Here is a 24,581-nt window from a genome sequence, read left to right on the forward strand (position 1 = left end):
CTGCCATGGAATGAATAGAATTTCTAAGGAAAGATATATAAAATTAAAATATGAGCATATTGTAATATTGTATTAATAAAGCCCTGGAGTTTTAGAGGATCATTTTGTTGGAAGATGTTTTTAGTTTAGCTCCAACATTATTTCTTAAAAGAAATTTTACAACTTTGGTAGCATACTAGCAATTTTCCAAGTTACTATGGTAAAATATAAGATTAATATCTTAAATATTCCTATTTAGAATATTTTATATTGATATGTAATAACTCTTAATAAAAACAGGTTATTTTTTTTCAATTTCTATCTCATCCCCTGGAAAAATTCTTAAAGACAGTCTAAATATTAACTAGCAGTATTTTATCCCAATTTTAATTATTTATACTATAACATAGTCAATTACACAATATTATATGGATATTTCATTTCGTTGTACATTTGATAGCGATAAAGTCAGATATCAAATAAGAGCAATTAAGAGCATTAAGAGCAATTGCTCTTAATGTTGCTCTCAACTATATTATTTATTTTTCTAAGTATGATCATTAGTTTAGGAATAGAATTATTGTAACATTTAATTTTTCTATTCTCTTTCTAGGGGAAAACTCACATATAGGCATTGATATGATAGACAATGACCAAGGATCCAGCAGCCCCAGCAATGATGAGGCAGCAATGGCAGTTATCATGAGCCTTTTGGAAGCAGACGCAGGGCTTGGTGGCCCAGTTGATTTTAGTGACTTACCATGGCCCTTATAGATGCTGCCCATGAGCTTTGACAACAGAATATATCAAAGTGCATTATTGGTGGAGTTCTCCAATCTGTGAAGCTTGCTGAATTTGCTTTGGTGTTTTAATTTGATAAGCCATATCAGAGAACAGTCATACTTCTCCCATGTGTACTTTCTGACCAAGTGGAGATGAATTTGCAATGGTGTTCCTATCATTTTTGTTAGCTGTGTATAGCTTGCATTAATTGTATATTTTGGGTATTGTTTTTGTGTTGACTTTTTTTAAAAAAAAAATCACTGTGCAAATTAAGCACTAGCATCACTGGTAGCTTTTATATGCAAATGTCATTTCAGCTATATGGTGTTTTTACACTACAGAGAAAGTCCCTATGTGGATAAGGAATATTTCTTATACTAATATATCAAAGCTGTTTCTTGTAAGATCCTTTACTATAAATATTGTTGAAGTGTAATGTATTAGACAGTTAAATATTTTTAAAATAAAATGTTTTCTTTGTTCTAAATTGGAGTTACTTTGTAAAGTAGGTTTCTAGATGAAATTCATTGTATTAAAAATAGCAAGCTTCAGCTGTTTTATGCAACTTGGTTGACTTACCTAATAAGCCAAATCCAGGATGTATATAGTTTTACTATTTGCAATGTAACCTATCAACTGCAATTTGGGTGGGTATATTGTATTCGATCCATAGATCGGTAACACCATAGGGATACTTGAAATATTTGAATTTGGTAAACTTTAAAAAGGGGAAATTTTCTTCCTTCCTTCCCTCCTTCAACGCAATTATAGTTAAGACCTTGGATCTTGTCTTGCTTGCTTTGCTCCTCTTTCTTTCTACATCTGGCAAAATAAGAGTATGAGAATAAGTCACAGAACAATGATGCTTAAGTGTGGTGGTATTTGGAAAATGTAGATTGCTCCTTGAACCAAGTAGGTCTCATCGTAGAAGATAAACTGTCGTACTAAAAACCAACAGAATACCTGAGGCATACATCAAACATGATTGTTTTGGACTGGATCCATACCAAAACACAGCTGAGTTAATACTCAGTTATTATAGTATTATTTAATATTCATAGTTCAATAGTTTCCTTATTGAAATGGAAGGAGAGTAAAGGGAGTTGAATGAGACAGGAGTAGGAGACTGTGGACTGTTTGCTGATGCAGATGGTTTTCTGAGTATTGGCTGAGTGTTTGCCAATCATTTCTGGAGTGAATGACCACTGTGCCTTATTAGAGTCTTGTTCTTGCTAACCTACCTGGGGCAGCTCCATGGGATAGATAAACAACCCAGTTTCCAAAAAACAAGATCAACAAGCAAGGAAAAAGGAGTTTGAGCAGAACAAGTCAAGAGGAAGGCACAGGGAGATATCTGCTCTTTCTCTCCTTTTCTATTTCTTTTCATCAGTAGTACCAGTAGGTAATTGTTAGCTAGGAAGCTAACTTTTGAAAACTTGCAACCAAAACAAGCAACAGGAAAGATTTGCATGTGTTCAGGTAAGGAGGTTGACAGAGAAGGCTCCAAGCAACAAGTGTGGGAAGCATCATTATAACTTGTAAATAATATGTAGTGTTTCTCTTCCTGCCTACAAACACCAAGACTGCATTCTTGCATGTAATAATTCTGCAATGGATCAGAAATAATATAGGTTTCTTGATTAAACAGTTGAAACTCTCCAAAAGGAATGTATTGGAATAAATACCAATTGGTGAGGGAGATGGTACAAGCAAGTACATGGAAGAATGTTATATAAAAGAATCACTGGTCCCAAGCGCTCTTAAAGGTAAAGGTTCTCCTCACAAATATGTGCTAATCGTTCCCGACTCTAGGGGGCGGTGCTTGCCTCCATTTCAAAGCTGAAGAGCCAGCACTGTCCGAAGACGTCTCTGGTCATGTGGCTGGCATGACTAAATGCCAAAGGCGCATGGAATGCTGTTACCTTCCCACCAAAGGTGGTCCCTATTTTTCTACTTGCATTTTTTATATGCTTTCAAACTGCTAGGTTGGCAGAAGCTGGGACAAGTAACGGGAGCTTACCCTGTTATGTGGCACTAGGGATTCGCACCGCCAAACTGCCGACCTTTTGATAGACAAGCACAGCATCTTAGCCACTGAGCCACTGTGTGCCTTTTCAAGCTTTCCTAGAGAAGTATTGTCATCTGGGCAAATCATATCACTGAACATGTACAGAAGACGACCTCATACTAGCGAGAGAAAGTGCTGTTGATGTGGCCCGATATTGGGTAAATCATTTATTTTTTATCTTATTTCACATACTTTTCACACATGCTACATTTCTAAGACCTGTTTTATACTTATTTTATTTGCTCAGCGTTGAATGTTATAGGTCTACAATTTGAAAGTGCTCCCAACACAAATTTTAAAAAACCATGACCATTATATTAAAAAAAAAAAACACTTGGTGCCCCATGGGCTGAAGAAACATCAGAGCTTCCTTAAGAAAGAAGTTATGTCAAATTGAGGGATGCTGCCTAGTTTGCAGCCTGATCATTTGGCAGAAAGTATTAAAAAGAACAAGGGAGTCTAGTATCTTGTACCCCAGCCCCCAGTAATAGAAATTTGTTGAACTGAAGAAAACTGGTACCTTGGAGGAAAGTGAACACATTGTCCCTTGAATTTGATATCCAGAGGAGTTTTGGAGAAGAGTCAGGCTTGCATACTGGACTGCAGAAAAGCAGATTTTGATTAACTCCTATTTTGAATGGAATGTGAAACAAGATACTGTACTGAATGCAACCACAATCTCCATAAGGAAAAGGGCTTTAAGAGACCAGTATGGATCTATGCAGAGCTCTCGCAAATACTGAAAAGGATATTTACAGGTAACAGGAGGAAGAAAACAACTCGAATACAAGGGAGTATCCAAAAGCAGCAGGAACCTTTCAGAAAAGTTAAAGTTCAAAAAGTACTGAAGTTTGCAAGAGACTATGTTGGTAATGGGAGAGAAAAAGAAAGCAAAACTTAGTAATTTCTATTGGGCTTCTGCCCTCTTTTATAAGGTTAACAAAAAAGATAAAACTTAGCTGGTCATCATTATGCCACTGGGGAGAAAAAGATAAGAACATTTAGCTAATTTACATGAATGTGAATCTCCAGAGTCACTTGGATTATGTCCCAGAATACTCAAGGAACAAGCAGAGACGATTATAGAATCACACTCAGTCTCTTTAAGAAATAGTAGAGCAATTGTTACTTTCATCTTCAAGGAATATAACTACAGATCTTAATGTCTAACTGGGCAAGGATCTCAAAATAGGTTATCAAGCAGCATATCTGTGAGCATTTGGACAGGCATGCTACATTTAAAAGGATGGGTTTCTCACAAGTCATAACAAATGAGTTGAATGGACCTTTAATGAATAAATTAAAACCCTGCATTTGGAAGGGAAAAAATTTAAAATACAAACTTAACTAGTAGTACATATGTAAAGAATCTGAGCATCCTTATCAACTACAATTAAACACAAGTTGGTGATGTGATACAATTGCTAGAACAGCACATCTATCTTGTGGTACATTAATAGGAATCCAGAATCCAGATGGGAAGTATTTATTCCATTTTCCTCTGTCCAAGCAAGAGCACTTTGGAGTACTGTGGCCAATTCTAGAGAAAAAATTTGAAGAAAGGACACTGAAAAATTCAGAAGAAGCTACTAAGATGGTGAAGAACCTGGGAACTAAGCTCTTTTACTAACCATGTCCTAAGAGAAATGATTAAAGGATTAAGGACCCTGATTAAAGGATATATAAGAAACTAGGGGTAGATATGGTAATCTTTAAATATATAAAGAATTGTCGTACAAGAGCGGACTTAATCTATATTGTCACAGAAGACACAGCCAGACCAATGGATTAAAGCTAAAAAGAGACATTTAAACTTCAGGAGGAACTTCTTGACTATATGAAATGTCTATCAGTGGAATGAGCTGCCACATAAAATGGTAAGTTCTCCCTTAGGCATCTTCAGAGGCTGGATGGTTCTCAAGAGATGCTCCAAAAGATGTTTCACTGAGCAGTGAAGTCTAGCGATTAAGGCACAAGGCTAGAAGCCAAGTTCTAGTCTGCCCTTAGGTATGAAAGCCAGCTGCATGGCTTTGGGTCAGTAACTCACACTCAGCCCAACTCACTTCATAGGGTTATTGTTATGAAGAAAACAGGAGGAGGAAGGAGTACTGTGTGTGTTTATTGCCTTGAGCTATTTATAAAAATAAAGGCAGGATATAAATATAAATTAAATAAAGTTGATTTCCTTCAAGATCCTTTCTAGTGTTATGGTTTTACATATCCACATAGAAAACCACTGATCATCATGGTTTCAAATGGCAATTATCAAATTTGGGAACAATGAATCATGTTGATAATATATAGTCAAATTGCTAGGATAACATCCATTCTGAATAGAAAAATTCAGGAAGTACAAAGTATCAGACATCAGTTAGACAAAACAGAATGCATGTCTTTCCTTTTGTGTTGCTTAAATTGAACTTTTAATTATGTGCACATGAATGCTATTTTATGTCATTCTGAATACTAATTACCTAATGATTATAAATTACAGGAAGTGTGTATCACAGAGCTATGCAACACTTCATCATAGCATCTATCAATGACTCAAAACAATCACTTCTATTCCCAGGGTTCTATGGTTGCTTTAAGGTGTTGCTGTTGCAGGCATAAGCTATATTCATGATTACACATGCTCTGAAGCATCATTTCCAACTTATTTCAAAAATTCTTTACAGGCATTATGGAAAGGCACTTAAGTTTCCCATTCATAATTTATATACACTTCTAAGCCTCAAATTGTTATTCAAAAAAATATAGTGGTTTTACATTGTGCCAAAATTAGATAAATTCTGCCAGTTCAATTTATTCCTTATTAAAAACAATAGCCCTGTTCCCAACAAATTTAATTGGTCAGTGAAGATAACATTAATATGGTACACAAATATCAAGAAAGGTCAATTGACCCTGTCAACCAATCCAAAGGTATTAATCTAATTCTACAAAAGATTGAATGAAGTCAATTCTAGTCAAAAGCAGTTAAGTCAACTATATCATGAGAATTTCCAAATTCTCATGAATTGCCCTATTTTGCCCTATTTTTAGAGGAAAAATCCTAAAAATGGGGAATCATAGAAAAAGCAAGCCACTCCATATTAAATAGAAGGAAAGATGACCTGATGATTTCTTCTGTAAAATGTAAACAACTTAGACTGTTAATCATCAATATCAGAAGAATGAATAAATTATATTACTGCTAATATTAAAATAATGGAAATTTTATTTGAATGAAAAACTTGAGTTTACAATCAGTTATTAAGTGAAGAGTGAACAATTTGCATTTTTCTATTCTATGACACATATGAAAAACCTCTCAGTAAATAAATATTTCTGTGAACAGATTTAAGATAAGGCATTTTTTTTTAAAGATAAAGCCCATATCAGTTGTTCCTGACCCTTCAACATGGCTCACATCAAAACGTGAAAAAAAAATTCACTGGATAATTCTGAAAAAAGTAGGCTGTTGGATCACAACCCAAAAGTCCCAGTGGCAAGAATGTTGTGCTCATTCATTAGAGAACAAGTTAATTAACCTATTACCCCTATTCAGAACAAACTATTTACATTTCACTGAATAGAGAATCTCTGAAAGCAGCACACTGTTAGAATCAACATCGTGCACCCAGACTAAAAAAATGGCTTTTGAGAATATTTTTGTCCACCATTTGTAAAGTGCCACTATCAATTTTAAGTCTGCATTTTGCCCACTGAGTACCAAAATACTGAAGAAACCACAGCTTCCAAATCCTGCTGTTTTTGACAAGAGTTTGAGGCTAATAACAGTCCACCGTACAACCAATACCACAAAAGCTACTTACTGGGAAACAAATGCAGGTATGTAACTGAACCTCATGATGTTACATATGTACTCCTACAAACCATAATCAGATCCCACTTTGGTCTTTGTGAAGTCCATACTGCAATATCCTGAAACATTTTATGTTCATTACACAATGGAGAGAAGCTGGAATTGCAGTGCAGTATGAGCTCATTACAGCATCTTCAATTTTTTTTAATAATAGCATGCTTTTGTTTAACCCACAGTTTGGATCAGAGTGGCAAGTTCTGTCCTTCAGGATCTGTGTCACTGTTGCTGGGTTGAGGATGAATTGGTAAAATATCTAGCTCATCCACCTGGGGGGTGGGGTGCATCACCACTAGCTGGTCCTGGGGAATGTCTGCTGCAGCTGCTGCTAGGTTGGTAATTGATTTACTTTTCACACACTGGAAGTCAACATGGCGACTTTTCCCTTCTTCCTTCTCCCATGACATCCTTATGAAAGGTCTTTGGACATAATTATAGATTACTTCTGGTCTCCCACCAGGTCGCTTCTTAACTTTTTCTTTGTATGTGGGATAACCTAAAAAAACAACAACAATAACATTTATAAATTTTATTTCACTCAACATTTGAGGACTCTGAAGTAGAATATAGCATTTTATTCAACAAAATATTTTATTTATTCGGCATATTTAAGGCACACCATTTTGTAAATCATTCATCCAGCTGTTCACTGCAGTTTAATTGACACTCTACTTTTAACACTTTTTGTAATTAGATTCATTTCACGAAAGATATATGATTCATTCTAAGTTGAAATTTCAAGCTATGTTTCTGTATAAGAATAAAGCTCAAACTTAAGCAGATCTACTGTTTACCTGAATTAAGATATGGTACTGAAGAATGGACAACACAGTGACTGCCAAGGCTTATCTCTTTTTTTGAAGTCACCATGTTGCAGTATTATGTGGTCCTCATTTAAGAATCACTTGTTCAGTGACTGTTCGATCTTATGGCAGCGCTGAATTAGGGTACTTACATCTTTTCCTCAAGGTTCTGGCTGTTGCAGCAATCCTGTATTCATGTGATTGCTATTTGCAACCTTCACTGCCAGCTTCTGATAAGCAAAATCAATAGGGAAGCCAATAGGTGGTCGCACCTGTTGTTATTAACAACTACTACCTGTACTCCCTCTTATTTCACTGTGGTTTTAGATCGTAAGTGTTTATATTCTAGTTTTTCACAACGTTGGATTAGACAACAAGATTAAATTATCTTACCTTCTATACCTAATCGAATCTTCTTAAGACCCCTTTCCTTCAGGACCGATTTGGCCACATCTCTGTTCTCAATATACTTGAAGAACCTATATAACTTTGTGCTATAAATAACTGGGGAGAAAAATACATTTCATGAAATCAATGAACTGTATATACGTTCAAGTCAGTATACAATAATGGTTAGAAAAACAAACTAATGCATTTTGAAACAATTTTAAAATATGCATAGTATTATTTATATTATCTAAGAATCCATGTATTACTAGATTGAGGAGTGATCCAACATGGTAATCCAGGCTAATATGCTCCCTGCACACTGACTACATTGTGACCTTGCACACACAAATGGAACGATGTGATCATAAGCCAAATATACCTATAATTCTCCAAATGACAGATTTGACAGGGCACATTACACAATCAATGTGTTGAATTATCATAAAAATTGTGTCTACTAAATGATGCAGGTCTGCACAATGCAGAGTGATCAGAGGTACTGTAGTGCATATATTTAAAAAATTAATGATACAATTAATTATATAGAAAAGGCAAATTAAACTGGAGTGCCAGCTGACTTACTTTGAGAATATTCCTCTCCCATTTGAGGTGGGTACTCTTCATCCCAATCAACAACATCATCATCAGTGAGCACTACAATATGACACTCTCTTTCCCCACTCTGAGCACTGGCTACCATCAGTGGCAGTATCATTTCTTCAAGGTAAAATTCAAACTGTTTCCGAGCACCATCATTTGATAATTCATGCATGAGAGCACCTGAAATGAAAGCAACCAAATTCATTACTCTCCGCTCATAAGAATACTGAACTGAATGTTAGATGAGCCATTATTAATTGCTTCAATAAAAATATTACCTTTGGCACAGCAGAGGTACAACTTCTCATAGTTCTCATAATTGCTAAATGATGCTCAAAGATTTTAAATGTTACCTTGTACTTCCTAGCTTCTGGGCTTAGAATAGTAATTGCTGATGTTTACAAGGTATCTCTGACTTGCATGTAAAGCTAAATAAACTGGACCAAAATAATGTAACCTGAGAATTAATTAACACATCAAAATCATTAAGGTTTTGCAGGCACCTCAAAAATCATGCCTTGCAAATAGTCAGATAGTTATTTGAGCAGGTAACATCCTTTAAATATTTTTCATCCTTCTAGTAGAAGGAAGTCTCATGCTTCCTATATTGCCCAAAGAACTGAAAGAATTGCATCTACCATCCTTAATATAGCAAACAAAAGGAACTAGTAATTTACCTGCTGCAGTGAGCAAAAATACTGGCAGCAGCATTTTATGGGGGACCTTCAGTCCCTATTTTAATTTGACTTTCTACAGAAAGTCTAATCTAAAGGTTTAAACTCAGTAATCCAAATCCTCCACTGTATCAATAAATGTACACTACCTCTAGAGGCTGCTGTGAGTGGAGGCTAAAATATTAATATTAAACTATCAGCTAAAATTTATTTTTATCTTCTGGCTTCAGTCCCTTTTAACTGTGGAGGATGAATTCCAGTCTGTTTGGAAATAATTCCTGTTAGATAAATAGTTGTCTAGAACACTCTCCTTTCTTATTTACTATCCTTGAGATTTGATCAAGCCTCTGTGCTGAACCAAAGTGGTGTATTAGTTAAAGTGCTGCTCTAGAAACCAGGAGACTGTGAGTTCCAGGCCTTAATTAGGCATGAAAATTAGCTGGGAGACTGAATCAGTCTCTCTCTCATAGCGCAACCCAACTCACGGGGTTGTTGTTGTTGTTGTGGGAAAAATAGGAGGGAAGTATGATAGCCATCTTGAGATGACAATACACACACACATAATAACTCTGAATCCAATTATGTATTACTCATATAAATTAATAGATATAAAGCCTGACCTAAGTAATAATTCAATTCTCCCTAATATTGACAGCACAGACATAACAGTAGCACCTGCAGCATATCTTATTCAATTAAAAGTATCCAAAATGTAGAAGGGGCACTACTTTGACTGCTTTGAAAGGAAGATATAGGAAAATCCTACACTTGGAACATCTCGGTCTCTGAAAGTTTAGGGAAGCCGAGTCTACTGAGCAGGTTCTCCTTCAACATATATATATTGGAAATACTCCAAACCTCTTCACTAATTGAAAAGTTTACAGGTAACAGAGTTCAAGCTATGCCTGTTTATTAGACTAGAATCCCTTTATAACAGCTTGGTTGCCTTATTATGATTCCTACATGTAGTTTTTAGTGTTATGATAGTTTTGGGCTATTAATGCAAAGTTTTGGCTCTATGTTCCACAGCTTAGATAGTTTATGTTCAGTGACACATTTTGTAGTTCTTATCTACTAGTATTAATATTTTAAAATATATTTTTATAGCATCTTCTTTCTAAATAATCAGTAAAAGTATTTAATGTTAGACTTTTGTAACTTTAATTATTTCTTCCATTCTACACTCGATATATATATGCAGTTGTTGGTTATAAGTTGCATTGTTATATGCTATATGATGTTGGTCTATGAGTGAAATAAAAATTTGTATATATAGCCTCTATGTATTTAATGGGTATAACTACAGTATATCTTACTAAACCCAATCATCAACCCAATCTATAATCTATTTTATGATGTTAAAATTGATAGATGCTCAAATATTACTTGAAGTAGTTTATGGTCAGAAAACAGCATCATAAAAATGTACACATAGGTATAGGAGGTTAACAGCAATGTTATACTTACTGAGGTCTCTACATTTGATAGTACTATAATCAAAAGAAATACATAGATAGTCACATGCTTCTCGTAGTTCAGGAATAGATATTCCATCAGGACAACGTATCATCCCAGTCTTGTAATAATCCTTAAATTAAAAAAGAAAAAAACGGATTTATGAGGAAACATTTAATTTGTACAGAATAATCCTTCATTTTTCTAAATCCTTGCATGTTTTTCTGCTGCTGCAAACAAACTGGGTGTCCAGTGGTGTTGCAGAATGAAGCAATCTCCTTCCTGTCATATGGAGACTGAGAAGAGACCACAAAGAACTAGAACAATAATTAAATTTCAAGAGCAATTCAAATTGCTTGGCTAACAACATTATGTTTAATGAATCTTAGGAAATATCTCTCCCCTCAGAAATGTTATACAAAGATTTTAATGTCTTCATTCTGTCTCTCAACTTCAGTCTTCTACCCCCTTGCTTACAAATAGCAGTCTTTGGGCAAAGTCTTTTCAATTAATATATTAGTAATCATAAACACACTTTTATGAAAAAATAGCTTGCTCACTATTGCTGGCTTTCCCCAACAATGCACTGCCATATTCCAGAAGATGGCACATAGATGGTAAGCCCAAAAGGAATGGCCAGTTTCTTAACTAAGCTGAGAATCCTTTAACGTATTAATGAGATGTCTGAATGAGCAGAGTAAGTCACAGACTTACATATAAATTCTTTATTCCTGAATTTTCCAAGTTTTTATAACATTGCAATACAAACTAATAGTACTTAGAATATTGTTAAATAAATTATAAAGTTCATGATAAGCTTTTATAGGAATGTTCCATTTTTTAAAATTTCATAAATGTAAAAGGATGCGAAGAATAGTATCTTATGAAAACTCACCAAGATAGCACGAAACACAGTGGAACCAATTCCTTCAGCCACTTCATATTCTCCTTTTTCATTGGGCCGTGTGAAGTTATGTTCCCTTCCGGAACCAAACATCCTATATATAGAAGAGGGAAAAAACCATGTTATTCAAAATCTACACAGTGCACATAGTTCACTAGTATTTGAATTCCATTTGATAAAACTTTAGAAGGAATTATAGGAAGTTCAGAATATGCACTATTAAGTATTATGTTCATACTGTATATCCAAAGGAAAACATTTTTTGGAAATATTTACTTTAATGCATGCAAAATATGAATTAATTCAAAAACATTCATCTCTGAACTTCAAAGTTTAAGATAGAAATGTTTTGCAATTTTTAATAATATTTGTGTGGAAACGGATGAGTAAGAAAAAACACTGATCTCCACATGAGTAGTATCAAGTAGCATTTAAGTAAACAGGCTATTCTTCAGAGCTTTCTCTGAAACAGTAATTAAACAGTAATTAATTAAAGCTGAAACAGTAATTAAAGAGAAGTTCCCCACATTAAGACAGCAACCACTCTGCTTTTTGGAAGATTTGTAATTAATGTTGAATTGACATGTTTCAAAATAGTAAATTAGCATATACTGAACAGGTACTACATTAAGCTTCATATCTTGTTCAGCACCACCCTTTCCCCAAACTTTGGCCTTGGCCACAAGAGCCTCTCTGAAGTTGCCCAACTGTTATGTTTAACCTAAGAAGATATAATTAAATAGATAATAGCAGTATTACATTTTACTTAAGTTTAAATATAAATTAAATCAACTGTTTTGTTTAATTACTTTTTGCTTTCCCTTTGTCTGCCCCTATTACTTTTTCAATCAGGTTCACCACGTATCATAAAAAGGCCAACTATGGCTCCTGGTATTTTAAAAAAGTTTCTTACGATAGATAAATGGCAATGTATGCATCTTCATTATCACATACTCTACTCCAGAATGAATTTGACACTTTACGTTAGGTAATTTCAAAATAACAAGAGTATTATTTTAAAAGTAATTATTCAGGAAAGAAGTCATGAAGAGTCTTATTTCCAGGAAGGATAGACTTGTCTAAAAAGAAACCGCACAACAGCTAAATTGTACTTCATGAAAAATACAGTAATACAGATTAAAGGAGACTAAACTGCACCTGAAATGTTACACCTGAAGGATGGAACACTAAGTCAACCTTGAGCCAAGGAGAACTGAACTTCTGGCAGTCGGCAGAATTAGTCTGCAATGCTGCATTCTAACCACTGCGCCACTAGGGCTCTTTGACAGAAGCAGCAAATAATGAGATCAAAAATATTTAACAATATGAAGACATTTGTTTTTAGCCATGATTTACAGAGAGATCTGATGGTATATATACAATAAAAAGCCATACCAACCTGCCAAGCATTGTATTTGGCTGTGCAGTAAAAACTGAAGGATCTACAACAAATCGAGTATTGTCCACTATAAGTGTTACTCTCTCTGACATTCTTATGTTCCGTGCTCCTTCTTTTGCATTCTCATACACAAAAACCATTTCTCCAGCATTCTTGCAACTCCCATCCGAACTTGACTGGCTGCTGTTTCGACTACTGTTTACTAGACTGCTACTGGAACCATTCGGAGAAGCTTTCTGAGGACGAGGGCTGCTTGGTCGAGATGAGCTATGATCCTTCTCACGTTCTGTAATGAAAAGTAATACAAGTATTTAAAACTGAGTTGCAGTATCAGAACATGTTATATCTCAAAAACATATTTACAAAGGCAACAGTTTTTCCACATTAAGCCAAACTTATTTTTGGATTTTGGTTTGGTGCCAGTAGTAACTCAGGGTACTTACTATCTCATGATGTGTCAGAGAAAAGAGGCAATCTTCTGGCACTAGCATTAAGTATGCTACTTATAAAGTAATAAAGGTAGGACAAAAAACTAATTAAAAAATAATCCAGCAACGGGATTGTAAAATTTTAAATTATTCCAAAATCTGCGGTACCATAGACCAGTTTTCCCTAATGTGGTGCTCTCCAGATAGTTTGGATTACATATTCCATCACAAAAGGCTTGCCGGCTCCAAAACAAGTGGAAGGGGATAGATTGAAGAAAAATGTCACACGACCAGTTTCCATGCTTAGGCCTCAATACAGCGTATCAAACAGAACATACACATGTAACACTGTACCCAAACATTTATGTAATTGAGGCTTAAATAATTTCCTTGGTAATTTTTAGTTTGACACAAATTATAAATATTAAATGGTGAATGAGTATTTATATTTCTTCCATCCTGGAGGCAGTTACTGCATTAGAAGATTCCTCTTCCACCCTATTGTATACTCTCCACTATCTTAGATATTTCTTTATTTGTAACGTATTTGTTCTCTTACCATTTTAATTTTTTCTATTGTTTTACCAGATTGTAAACCACCCAGGTGACATGGGCAGCGAATAAATTTAATAAACATTCCCAATGAGATTCTTTATCATGATAATTTTAGAGCTTTCCCATTTTAGGTTTCTGACACAAGAACCCAAGTGAAAAGATTTTATGTTTGACAAAGATATGTACTTTCTAATAAAAACTAGAAAGTAAATATATAAAACAGATATAGGTTTCTCATGATATACCTCCTTGATGTTGTCTTGTTGGTGAAGTAACATTTCTGATGCATGGAGTGAGCTGGGATTCAAGACGTTCATGGGATGAGTCACGTGATCTATCACTTGACCTTCTTCTGTCTCTTGATCTTTCATGCCCACCACTAGCCCCATGAAGACTCATTTTGCGGCAATCACTCTTAACAAGACGAGATGAAGTACTAGAAGATAAATGGACATGAAATAATATTTAGAATTTTTAAATAGCAGTTTAAAATAGATCTTATATTGTGAATTTTTTTTTTCAATTTCAGTAGTGATCTAATATTAACCTCTTTCCTGAAGTGTTTAGAAAGAGGCACGCTGCTTGTGGGAAAGTCATATCTATATGGCAAGATTTTCACCTTTTCATGACATCCTGACATCATGTACATAAGGAGTTGGGAAATGCCCAACTCATTTTGGAAACAAAATGAGCCAAACCAGAAATGCAATGCATGTCTGGATCGGATGCCTGAAGGCTATCAGGCACACATGCTGCATCACATCTCAATGATTGCAACATCCTGGGTCATAGGGTTGCCTTCTGATTAAGATTCTTAAGTTTGTATAAAGTGTTAGACCATGTACAAACAGATGAAAACTTTCACAAAATAGTAACTCAAATTTAATCAGTATACTGGCTGCCAATAGGTTTCTGAGAATAATTCAAATGCTGATTATTACCTATAAGACGGTATGTTCCTGGTAGAATTTGTTCTAACATTTGAATTGTGATGGCATGTTTTGTCTTTTCAAACCCTTATGAAGTTAAGGGGTCAGGGGTCAAAAAATTTCTCTTTCCTATGAAACAGCCTGATACCATCCATATATGAACAGCTCCCTGTTTCTCCAATATTTCAAATATTAATTGTGGTCATATATTCTTCTCTTTTCCACAGAAATCTCAAACTGCTCTATTTGAAAAAAAATCAAAACTAGATGAATATTTCAGGCTACATCGAACTGAAATATTTACTAGTTGCTTAATATCAAAGTAAAATGCTAATCAACTGGAACATTAAAATCATATTTGGCCTGGTAATTTTCTATTAAACCAACTAAACACAATACAAAAGGTACCATAAAAATACAGTACTACTTCGCCTTTGAAGTTTAATAACCTCTTCTACACACAAGCACTGAAGGAAATGTACTTGGCTTCCAGTTCACATTATTTTCCTATACCCTCTAACTCCAATCTCTCTTGAGGAAATTGTGAAATCAGCAGCAAATCAAATCAATATTTCCCCATATTCGAGGCTTTTGAGTCAATTTTTGACTATGTCAACTTCTTATATAAAGACTGCATTTTTTCCCATTTATACAGTACAGTACTGACAGGATTTTTTTTAAAAAAACAAACTTGTGACATCCTATGGCCTTCTACAACCGAAGATCCACAGATATGCAGAAAGCCCACAAGGAACACCTGAAGCCAAGGTAATCCAAACACTATGTGACAAAAATACTGAAATTGGTTACAATAATATCCAAAACAGTCAATACAATTCAGGACCAAAAACAAAAGTCATTTCTGAGAAAGTAAATATATTCAAAGAATAGATCCATTTAGAAAAAAAAAAAATAGAATTGCCCCATGAAGTGCACCAGCAGCACAATTTTTATCCTACTGAGCACAACAATTATACGGAGTACATTAGACTTTGGGATCAATATCACTATAGTCTCAATTGTCTATAGATTCACAGAATTTAGGACACTGTCCTAAAAAGGAGGAAATGGCAAACCATTTCTGAAAAACATTGCGAATGAAACTGCAGGGACTTGTCCCAGCACTCTGAGAATCCAACATGACTCAACTGAAGGAAGCAACAAACCTCCCAGAACTACAGATTTTTCTGCAATTAAAAAGGGAAAGGAAGAGGCAAGTCACTGGTAGGAAGGTGAACTCCAAATCCCTCGCTCTCTTCACCCTGCATTGCTTTAAGTAGATGAAGGAAATGGGGATACGAAAAGAGAAACTAAAGTGAAATTATATACTTATCTACGAATTTAAAATAACCAATGTTACAGAAGTACTTAACTATATCAAACCATAACATTCCTTGTATTAAAATAACTATCTGAAATAAAGACAAGATTACATAAATTAGGGATAGCATTCTGTGCGTCTTTGGCGTTTAGTCATGCCGGCCACATGACCACGGAGATGTCTTCGGACAGTGCTGGCTCTTTGGTTTTGAAACGGAGATGAGCACCGCCCCCTAGAGTCAGGAACAACTAGCACATATGTACAAGGGGAAATTTTACCTTTATCTTTTTAATTTATATAATTTTGTAATAGTCAAAAATAGTATTTTTAAAAAATGTTTTTAGTAAATAACTGAATTTTCCTTGCTGTTCAATATTATATGTATGTTTTCAAGTCCAAATCATGTTTAATGGCCCTTGCTTGTGAGCCTTAGAACTGTAATGTTGGTAACATCAAGCAAAACGCTGGATAATAGATTCATAAAAACACTCAACTAATCCATTTAAAAGGTTTTAAAGTTTATAAAATGAATACAAATTATACTAACAACCAACTAAACATACATAAGAGGTTTTTTTTTAAATTTTGAATGAAAGAAACGGATCTAAAATGCACAAACTAGAGTTAAAAGCAAAATACATGATAAGAACACAAAATGTATGTAAACAACTATTTTTAAATTTCATTTTAATTAATCATGTATTTTCAAAGTTCTACTGTTTCAAAACAAATAACTACTTCTCACAAAGGTTTGTTAATTACACCAAAAACCTCCTTCGGCTTAAAATTTAAGATCTTTCCGTATTTATTTTAAAAATGAATAGAATTCAAATTTTAAAATTCCAATTATTATATTAGGCAGTAAGAAAAGAAACTACCTTTTAAATAATGATAAAGAAGAATAACAGTCATCAAAACTTTAATACTTCATATAACTGCTCTTGGAAATGTCAATGTTTCATCTATTAGCATGGAATTAATTTTACATATTAATATAGTTAAACCCATGTTAGAAAGCACTGATAGCATCAGTTATAACTGATTCTAGACAATGGATATGTATTTTATCAAATCATAGCTTTCACTAACTAATTGCTTAGTCTACAATAAAACCAATGTAAGGCTATATTTTCTAATGTATTAAAATGATTTTCAATTTTTACAATTTTAATTAACACTCGAGTTTTTCTATTAGCCAAACTAAGCTAAAATATAACAATAACCAGAATATACTTATAATATATATTTGTATGTGCTACATTTTGAACATGGAAATTCAGATAAAAGAAGATGGAAAAATTATCATATCTATTTAGAAACAATAAAGATAATTTTTATAGACACAAAGACGACAAATTTAATAGGAAGTTCTTATTTGTCACATACGTAAAATAAGTTTTTTTTCTTCTAAAATAGCAATATTTTTATCCAGTTAGTATATATTCCTGCTTCTGAATTTTAAAATTATTTTCCCCCCAGTGGCTTTACATATTCTGTATGGATAGGTGCATGGATGTAATATGCCTAAAAATAAGGATGACAAGATCTTGGGAAAGTAGAATTTGTTCTTAACCAGCAAATCACAAATAAATCATATCATATAAATTTTGTATTATGAAAATACACTCCATATTCCATCCAAAAGAAATATAAAATGGGAAAGTATACTGAAATAACTCATGCTGGTATTATATTTTATTATTTCTCATAGCTTCCTAAAACCTAAAATGCTTTTCTGAAGTCATTTTCCAAACCTATAACCTGCTTAAGGAGAAATGTTAGTTGGTAAAAAAAAAAGAAAAGAAAGAAATCTCAAACTTTAAAACAGGGAATAAAAAGATAACTTTAAAACCCTGCATTTTAGCCATGGGAAATGGCTATCCACTTAATTAGTTCTACTCTAGCACAGGGAAATGTGATGCAGAAAGAAAAAAATAGAAACTTGAATTATAGGAGCAAAAATCTGCTTACCACAGCATTAGATGAAACACCCAGTTTTTGCTCATTACAAAAAGATCAGTTTTGCTCCACAGCAATCTTATAAAACCCGCATAATAAAACACAATTCTCTTCAGAAATGTCCAAACACAAGGCAAGTTCATGCATATTAATACTTGGATATATCTACAGTAAACCCATGCTACAGGAAGCATGCCTGATGACTCAGATAAAATGCTTCCTACTCAAGTGATAAAAACTCTAGCGAGATAGTAATCATGCTACAAAAATTTCCTGAAAAACAATAGTATAAAGGTTTATACCCAAAGTTCTCATCAACCAATTGAATGGCATCTATTAAGGAAAGGGATTTTCTCGTTTGCAGAATCTTCCTTCCAAATTTATTCAAGATTCTGGACAACATATCCGGAAAAGATTTGGGTACATTTGAAGGGGAAAGAGAAATGTGTTCAATGTTATCAATTTAACTTTTAAGATTCCTAAAAACAGCAGCTTTATAATGTAAAGTTCAACCAGCTGCATTATTCAACTTTCCCTTCCCATTAGGTTTTGATCTTATCTTGCATAATACCTTTCTTTTGCCAAATTCCTATTAGTCAACTGCTACTACTGTGTTGTTGTTTTCTTACTTTTTAAAAAAAGCATGTAGCATCTGAAAGTGATTTGTGTTTAGGGACATTTCATTCCAAGAAAAAATACTGCCAAATAATATTTTGGTTTATTTGAACATTTATATTCTAGAAAATGAGTTATGATTTCCCATTCTCCTCAAATATTTTAATTCCATTACATTTTGTTTAATGAGAAAAGTAGATATTTTGAGATATTTATAAAGCATGTTAAATTATATGCCACATTTGCTTTTGTTTATTAAACAAACTATTTTGCTAGATTAGATTTGAGTTTCTCTCTTTCTCCCCCTAAAAAATCCATATTAACTATAAATCCAGGCAGAACACTTTATAAACCTCTATATAATTATAATACTCTAATATACAGGCATATGTAATACCGACTTCTATCTAAGTCCAACCCACATAGGTGATGTCCTTGTTCAACTTCTACATATTGTTATAATACAATGTTGCTACTATATAGCAGGCTCTTCACATTGTTTCAGGTTGACAGCTGATCCAAGCTGTTTCCATATAGCAATCTAACACATCTTGCTGATAACAATTTACTGGTCAGCCAATCGCATACAGCAGAAACATCTTGATAAAATATACACACCCAACTTTAAAGTGCTCTTAGAGAGTAGTTCCCTTATTGGGACACTGTCATTTATTCTAATTAATTTATTCAAATCAATAAATTAAGCTTCAGCAATAACAGCTGAAAAAATGCATAACATCATTAACATAAATTGAAAAAACTGTAAAAAGATGTGGTTCATTTTTATACTGTTGTGTAAGGTAAGGATGATATGACCTAGCTTGCATCATACTCTCATGAATCATCTTTTTACTTCCTTATTAATACAACCAGAGTAGACTTGAAACATTACCTTTATAAATTCTTGGTCTAGAAAACCACAAATAGAGAAAAAATAATAATCTAATGAAAACTAAACAATAATCAAACTTTAAACACATAATTTCATATATTTTCTATTTCTGCTAAATTCAGCTTTTGCTCAATAATATTTCTATTTATGTTAAAGCTGTTACTTTAGATTCATGGTCACACAACTTCTCTTTATCATATAAATATTTCAAAAGATCAATTACACAAAGAACTATTCCTCCCTTTTACATATTCCCTTCTCAATTAAGTACTGAAAACTGTATTGGATTATTAACAGATACGTACCTGCTTTTTGGGTAGAAAAGGGCAGGAACACAAAAACATGGAGAAAATATTGAAAACAAAGTACAAAAGAAATCTGCTCCTCTCCAGCCTGAAGGTTTAGAAGCCAGTTCAGCATTCTCTGGCATTACTTGCTAAGTTCCGCATATTTGTTCTTTCCATTCTCCTCTCAATACTCTACAGCATTATTAGCCTCACTTTCTAGCATCCTCTTTTCTTCTCCATCTCAAGGGTAACACTCTTGTTACAGCTTTTTAGTCCATTAAGTGCTCAGAGAGGTAAACCCCCAAGATATTATTTCAATTCATTTTCTCACAGCCACTGACTCAGCCGTACACAGTGCAGCACTGACGTCTAACCTCCCAGCCTCCAGTAAGCTGAATTGATTCTTACCATTTCCTTTTTTCTAAGCTGCCATTGGTTGGCATATTTGATGGATAGTGTACAGAACGCATAAGGAAAGAGCTGCTTGGTATACTGCCAAGTGCCATCTGTGAAGCTATTTCAAGCCCTACCCGCTTGTCAGATTTTAATAAACTAATAAAGCATCTGAAATGTTTCTTCTGTCACCTATCTTTCATGCCTCATTCTTTAGGCTTTCATTGCAGCAGAAACACCAGAATTCACTCAGCATATAGCAATTTGTCTGGACAGGAATCCACAGCAAAAGATTCTTAATAAAAGTCCTGTGCCGTTTGTTTAAAACACAGGAGATAAAGACAACTGACAAGAAAAATTTATGTCAAGAATTTGCATGTACAAAATAAGGAAGATATATTGTTAATTATTCTAAGCCTAGTATTTCAGCCCCCAATATAATATTTCAGTTACATTAATGCAAATAAAAATCTAATGTTTTAATTTCAAAGAACAAGTCAGAAGAACAAATAAAAAAGTTTCTGGTCTAATCCCAGCAAGCAAAATTCAGTTTCTGTGATTTACAGAATATGTGCAATATATTTGCACAATGATAAGATGTATATATGTTTATATCCATATTATAACTTCTGCAAAGCTCTGAATTTGGAAGAGATGCTGTGCAATACATAGGGATACAGCACCCTTCTAGGATTTATTGAAACAACCATTATCATTTCCCAATTAAACAGCAACTATCAAAGCCTTCTGAACAGCTCCACAACTACTGTCTTACATCTGTTCCATACTAATCTTTTTTTACACCTACTATCTGTCTGCTTTATTCAGGATGCAAACAGTTCTTCAAGGAATGCTACAAAAAATGAGGGGACATAGTTAAACATGCAAAGGGCATAAGGCAAATATGGCTGGCAAATTAAAAAGCCACATCTGCTCACATAGATAGGTGTGGACAGGTTAGGGACTGCAAACCAGTTTTTTCGCCTGCTAGCGAGGCCACAGTAGGCAATCTACTTAATTGTCATTGGAAGGCACAGAGATGGAAGGTGTTAAAAAACAATTTCAGTTTTGAAGGCTAGGGGTGGAATGGGATTCCAAAGCCTTTAACATGAAACTATAACCATTATCATTTGTTCATTGTTCAAAGAAAAGCAGGGTGAATAAAAATCAATGATTTTTAAAAAAAATCAAAAAAATCAGATTTTTTTTATTTAAATCAGATTTTTTTGATTTAAATCGGATTTTTTTTATTTTTATTGAATTTATTTTAATAAAAAACTTTTGGGGTAAAAATCTATCGTAAGATAGTTTTCTATTTAAGATACATAAATAATTTAGTTTATTCAGCATGAAATGGAGCTTAGTTATGTAGCATGAGGCTGAATATTCTGCAACACTGGAACTATCGGTGAGTCAACAGTGGGTCAAAGGAGTAGCAGAGATGACAGTTGCTCTTTAAAAATTATGATTTAAATCGAGTTGATTTAAATCAAGCCTTTTTACTAGTGATTTAAATCATGATTTAAATCATGATTTAAATTGTGATTTAAATCAACTCGATTTAAATCAAATCCACCCTGAAGAAAATGGTCGTTGCTTACCTGAACGACCCTTTTGTACACGCTGTGAGGACACTCCTCAGAATGGGATACGATCACTCCTATTCGCACAGCTGAGTGTCAATCAAATCCCTCTGGAGCTGCATCCACCTGACTTCCTGCTTCCTCCTCAGACTTTTCACGAAGACAACTTGGTTCAATAGCAGCAGGATCGACCGCGAGAAACTCCATCAGGTAGACACACAGGAAGCAGACAGCTACAGAGGGAGAAAAAGCAGACCTCCACCAAAGCCAGGCACGGCCAAGAAAAAGGGAGGGACGGAGTGTCCTCACAGCGTGTACAAAAGGGTCGTTCAGGTAAGCAACGACCATTTTCCTACACGCTGCTCGGACACTCCTCAGAATGGGACATACCCAAGTTAGAGAAGAAGGGGGGGGGGACCTAGGCCGTAGACTGGTCTTGGGGAGAGATTACAGCCTGTAATACCCTTCTGCCAAAGGCAGCATCTGCAGAAGCAAACTTATCCAGCCTATAGTGACTTACAAAGGATGAAAGGGAAGACCATGTGGCCGCCCGGCAAATATCATCTACTAAAGCCTGGGTAGCCCAAGCCGCAGAGGTTGCGGCGCTACGAGTAGAATGGGGCAGTATACCACCCGGGACAGGGGCCTCTCTTAAGTCATATGCCTTGGATATACAGGCTTTGAGCCACCTTCCTACTGTAGATGAAGAAACCTTCTGGCCCAGGGAAGAGGGAAGGAAGGACACCAACAGAGCCTCAGTCTTTCGAAAAGGGGCAGTCCTTTTAAGATATCTTCTCAATGCCCGTCGCACATCTAAAGTATGCCACCGCTTCTCAGCAGGATGACGCGGGTTCGGGCAAAAGTTAGGCAAGACGAGTTCTTGGGCTCGATGAAAGCGAGTATTCACTTTAGGAACAAAAGCCGGGTCGAGGCGTAGAACAACCCTGTCAGGATAGAAGATGCAGAGATCACTCCTCATGGATAAGGCAGCAATTTCGGATACTCTGCGCGCTGAAGTTATTGCCAACAGAAAAGCCATATTTAAAGACAAGTAGCGTAGACTGGACGAAGCGATGGGTTCGAACGGTGGACCCGTCAGGGCCTGCAACACCAAGGTAAGGTCCCAAGTGGGGTAGCGATGAATCGGCGGAGGCCGCAAGTTTGAGAACCCTTGTAGGAAGGAACGGATCCTGGGGTCCTGAGACAAAGGAACACGAGATTCTCCTGACAGGACAGTGGCTAGAGCCGCCACCTGTCGGCGTAGAGTCGCGGGGGCCAAGCCCTTGGAGAAACCCGCATGCAGAAAACACAGAATGTCCGGAACAGAAGCAGTTGTGGGGTCTACGTGATGATCCCCACACCATCTCGTGAAGGCAGTCCATGAGGCGTTATAAATACGAATTGTTGATGGTCTTCGAGCTGCCTGAATAATGGAGATAACATCGTCAGACAAATTGTCCTTGATGAGCTTTATGCGCTCAAATGCCACACGGCTAATCGAAGCCATTCTGGTTCCGGATGACGGATGGCTCCTTGAGTCAGTATTATCTTGTCTGGTGGAATCCTCCACGGTGGTTCGACCGATAAGTTCTTGAGGTCGGCGAACCACTCTCGACGGGGCCAATACGGCGCTACCAGAAGAAGGTTTGCCCGTTCTCGAATGACCTTCCTCACGACCTTGGAGATGACAGGGAGGGGAGGGAAGGCGTAAAGGAGCCCCCGGGGCCACGGACTTCGAAGAGCATCCAGCCCCTCCGCTGCTGGAGACGGGTAGCGAGAAAAGAATCTCGGCAATTGGGTGTTCTGAGCCGTCGCAAACAGATCCACTAGGGGAAGGTCGAACCTCCTCGACAGTTCCTGGAACAGGCCGGGGTCCAACCTCCACTCGGCGTGATCTATTTGGTCTCTGCTGAGCCAATCTGCTTCTCGATTGAGAGTCCCCGAAATGTGTTCGGCTTTTATCGACGAGAGGTGGAGTTCCGCCCACGACAGAAGACGCTCCGCTTCCTGCATTAGTGTCCAGGAGCGGGTTCCCCCTTGTTTGTTGATATGGGCCTTGGTGGCCACATTGTCCGTTAGAATTAGAAGGTCCTGGTGATAGACAAGGTGTTTGAAGTGTATCAGGGCGAGTCGGACCGCCCTGAGCTCTAGCCAATTTATATTGTGCAGCTTTTCCGTCGACGACCAGGCACCTTGGGCTAGCTGACGGTTCAGGTGAGCTCCCCAGCCCCGTAGACTTGCGTCCGTGGTTAACACTAGTCGAGTTGGTTCCAGGAATGGGGAACCTTTGTCGAGAGCCGGAGACAGCCACCACCTCAGGGAAAGACGAACGGGAGCTGGAACCTTTACCTTGAGAAGAGACTCTGCTCGACCTTGTCTCTGGTAAGGGAGCAGGAACCATTGGAGGCGCCGAAGATGAAATCGCGCCCACGGAACAATGTCTATGCTTGATATCAACTTTCCCAGAAGTTGGGAGAGAGACAGTAAGGTTACAGTCCTGCGTAGTAAGACTTGAGATGTCAGTTCCCGAATGCTGGCTTGTCTGTCGGGAGATAGGGAGACCACACACAGTGTCGAATCTATTATTGCTCCGAGATGCAGAATACACGTTGTGGGAACCAGATGGCTTTTGGCAAGGTTTAAAGTGAACCCGTGGTCTTGAAGGGACTGAAGTACTAGCTTCCGGTCTTGGGTCGCCC

The 24,581-nt window shown here is 36.0% G+C and overlaps 2 protein-coding genes across 7 annotated transcripts in view; one reads left to right on the forward strand and one right to left on the reverse strand.

Moving 5' to 3' along the window:
* BMAL1 (basic helix-loop-helix ARNT like 1) overlaps positions 1 to 1,187 on the forward strand; it is a 42,293-nt gene extending 41,106 nt beyond the window's left edge. The window contains exon 18 of the mRNA XM_070934268.1: positions 593 to 1,187. Coding sequence (XP_070790369.1) covers positions 593 to 753 — 161 coding nt within the window. The 3' untranslated portion in view covers positions 754 to 1,187. The remainder of the gene's footprint in view (positions 1 to 592) is intronic.
* Positions 1,188 to 6,027: 4,840 nt separating this feature from the next.
* Positions 6,028 to 24,581, reverse strand: part of BTBD10 (BTB domain containing 10) — a 28,618-nt gene continuing 10,064 nt past the window's right edge. For 5 of the 6 annotated variants that reach the window (XM_070934315.1, XM_070934321.1, XM_070934294.1 and 2 more), the window contains exons 2-8: positions 14,149 to 14,339; positions 12,921 to 13,206; positions 11,513 to 11,615; positions 10,630 to 10,750; positions 8,471 to 8,668; positions 7,892 to 8,002; positions 6,028 to 7,191 (exon numbers count right to left, since the gene is read on the reverse strand). In XM_070934315.1, the coding sequence (XP_070790416.1) occupies positions 6,881 to 7,191; positions 7,892 to 8,002; positions 8,471 to 8,668; positions 10,630 to 10,750; positions 11,513 to 11,615; positions 12,921 to 13,206; positions 14,149 to 14,302 (1,284 nt within the window). In that variant the 5' untranslated portion in view covers positions 14,303 to 14,339 and the 3' untranslated portion in view covers positions 6,028 to 6,880. Of the gene's footprint in view, positions 7,192 to 7,891; positions 8,003 to 8,470; positions 8,669 to 10,629; positions 10,751 to 11,512; positions 11,616 to 12,920; positions 13,207 to 14,148; positions 14,340 to 21,900; positions 22,027 to 24,581 lie in introns of those variants that run through there. The other variant, XM_070934300.1, reaches the window with a different exon arrangement.

This window comes from Pituophis catenifer, unplaced genomic scaffold, assembly GCF_029215685.1.
Source record: "Pituophis catenifer annectens isolate HBS135680 unplaced genomic scaffold, rPitCat1.0.hap2 SCAF_1, whole genome shotgun sequence".
Lineage (NCBI taxonomy): Eukaryota > Metazoa > Chordata > Lepidosauria > Squamata > Colubridae > Pituophis > Pituophis catenifer.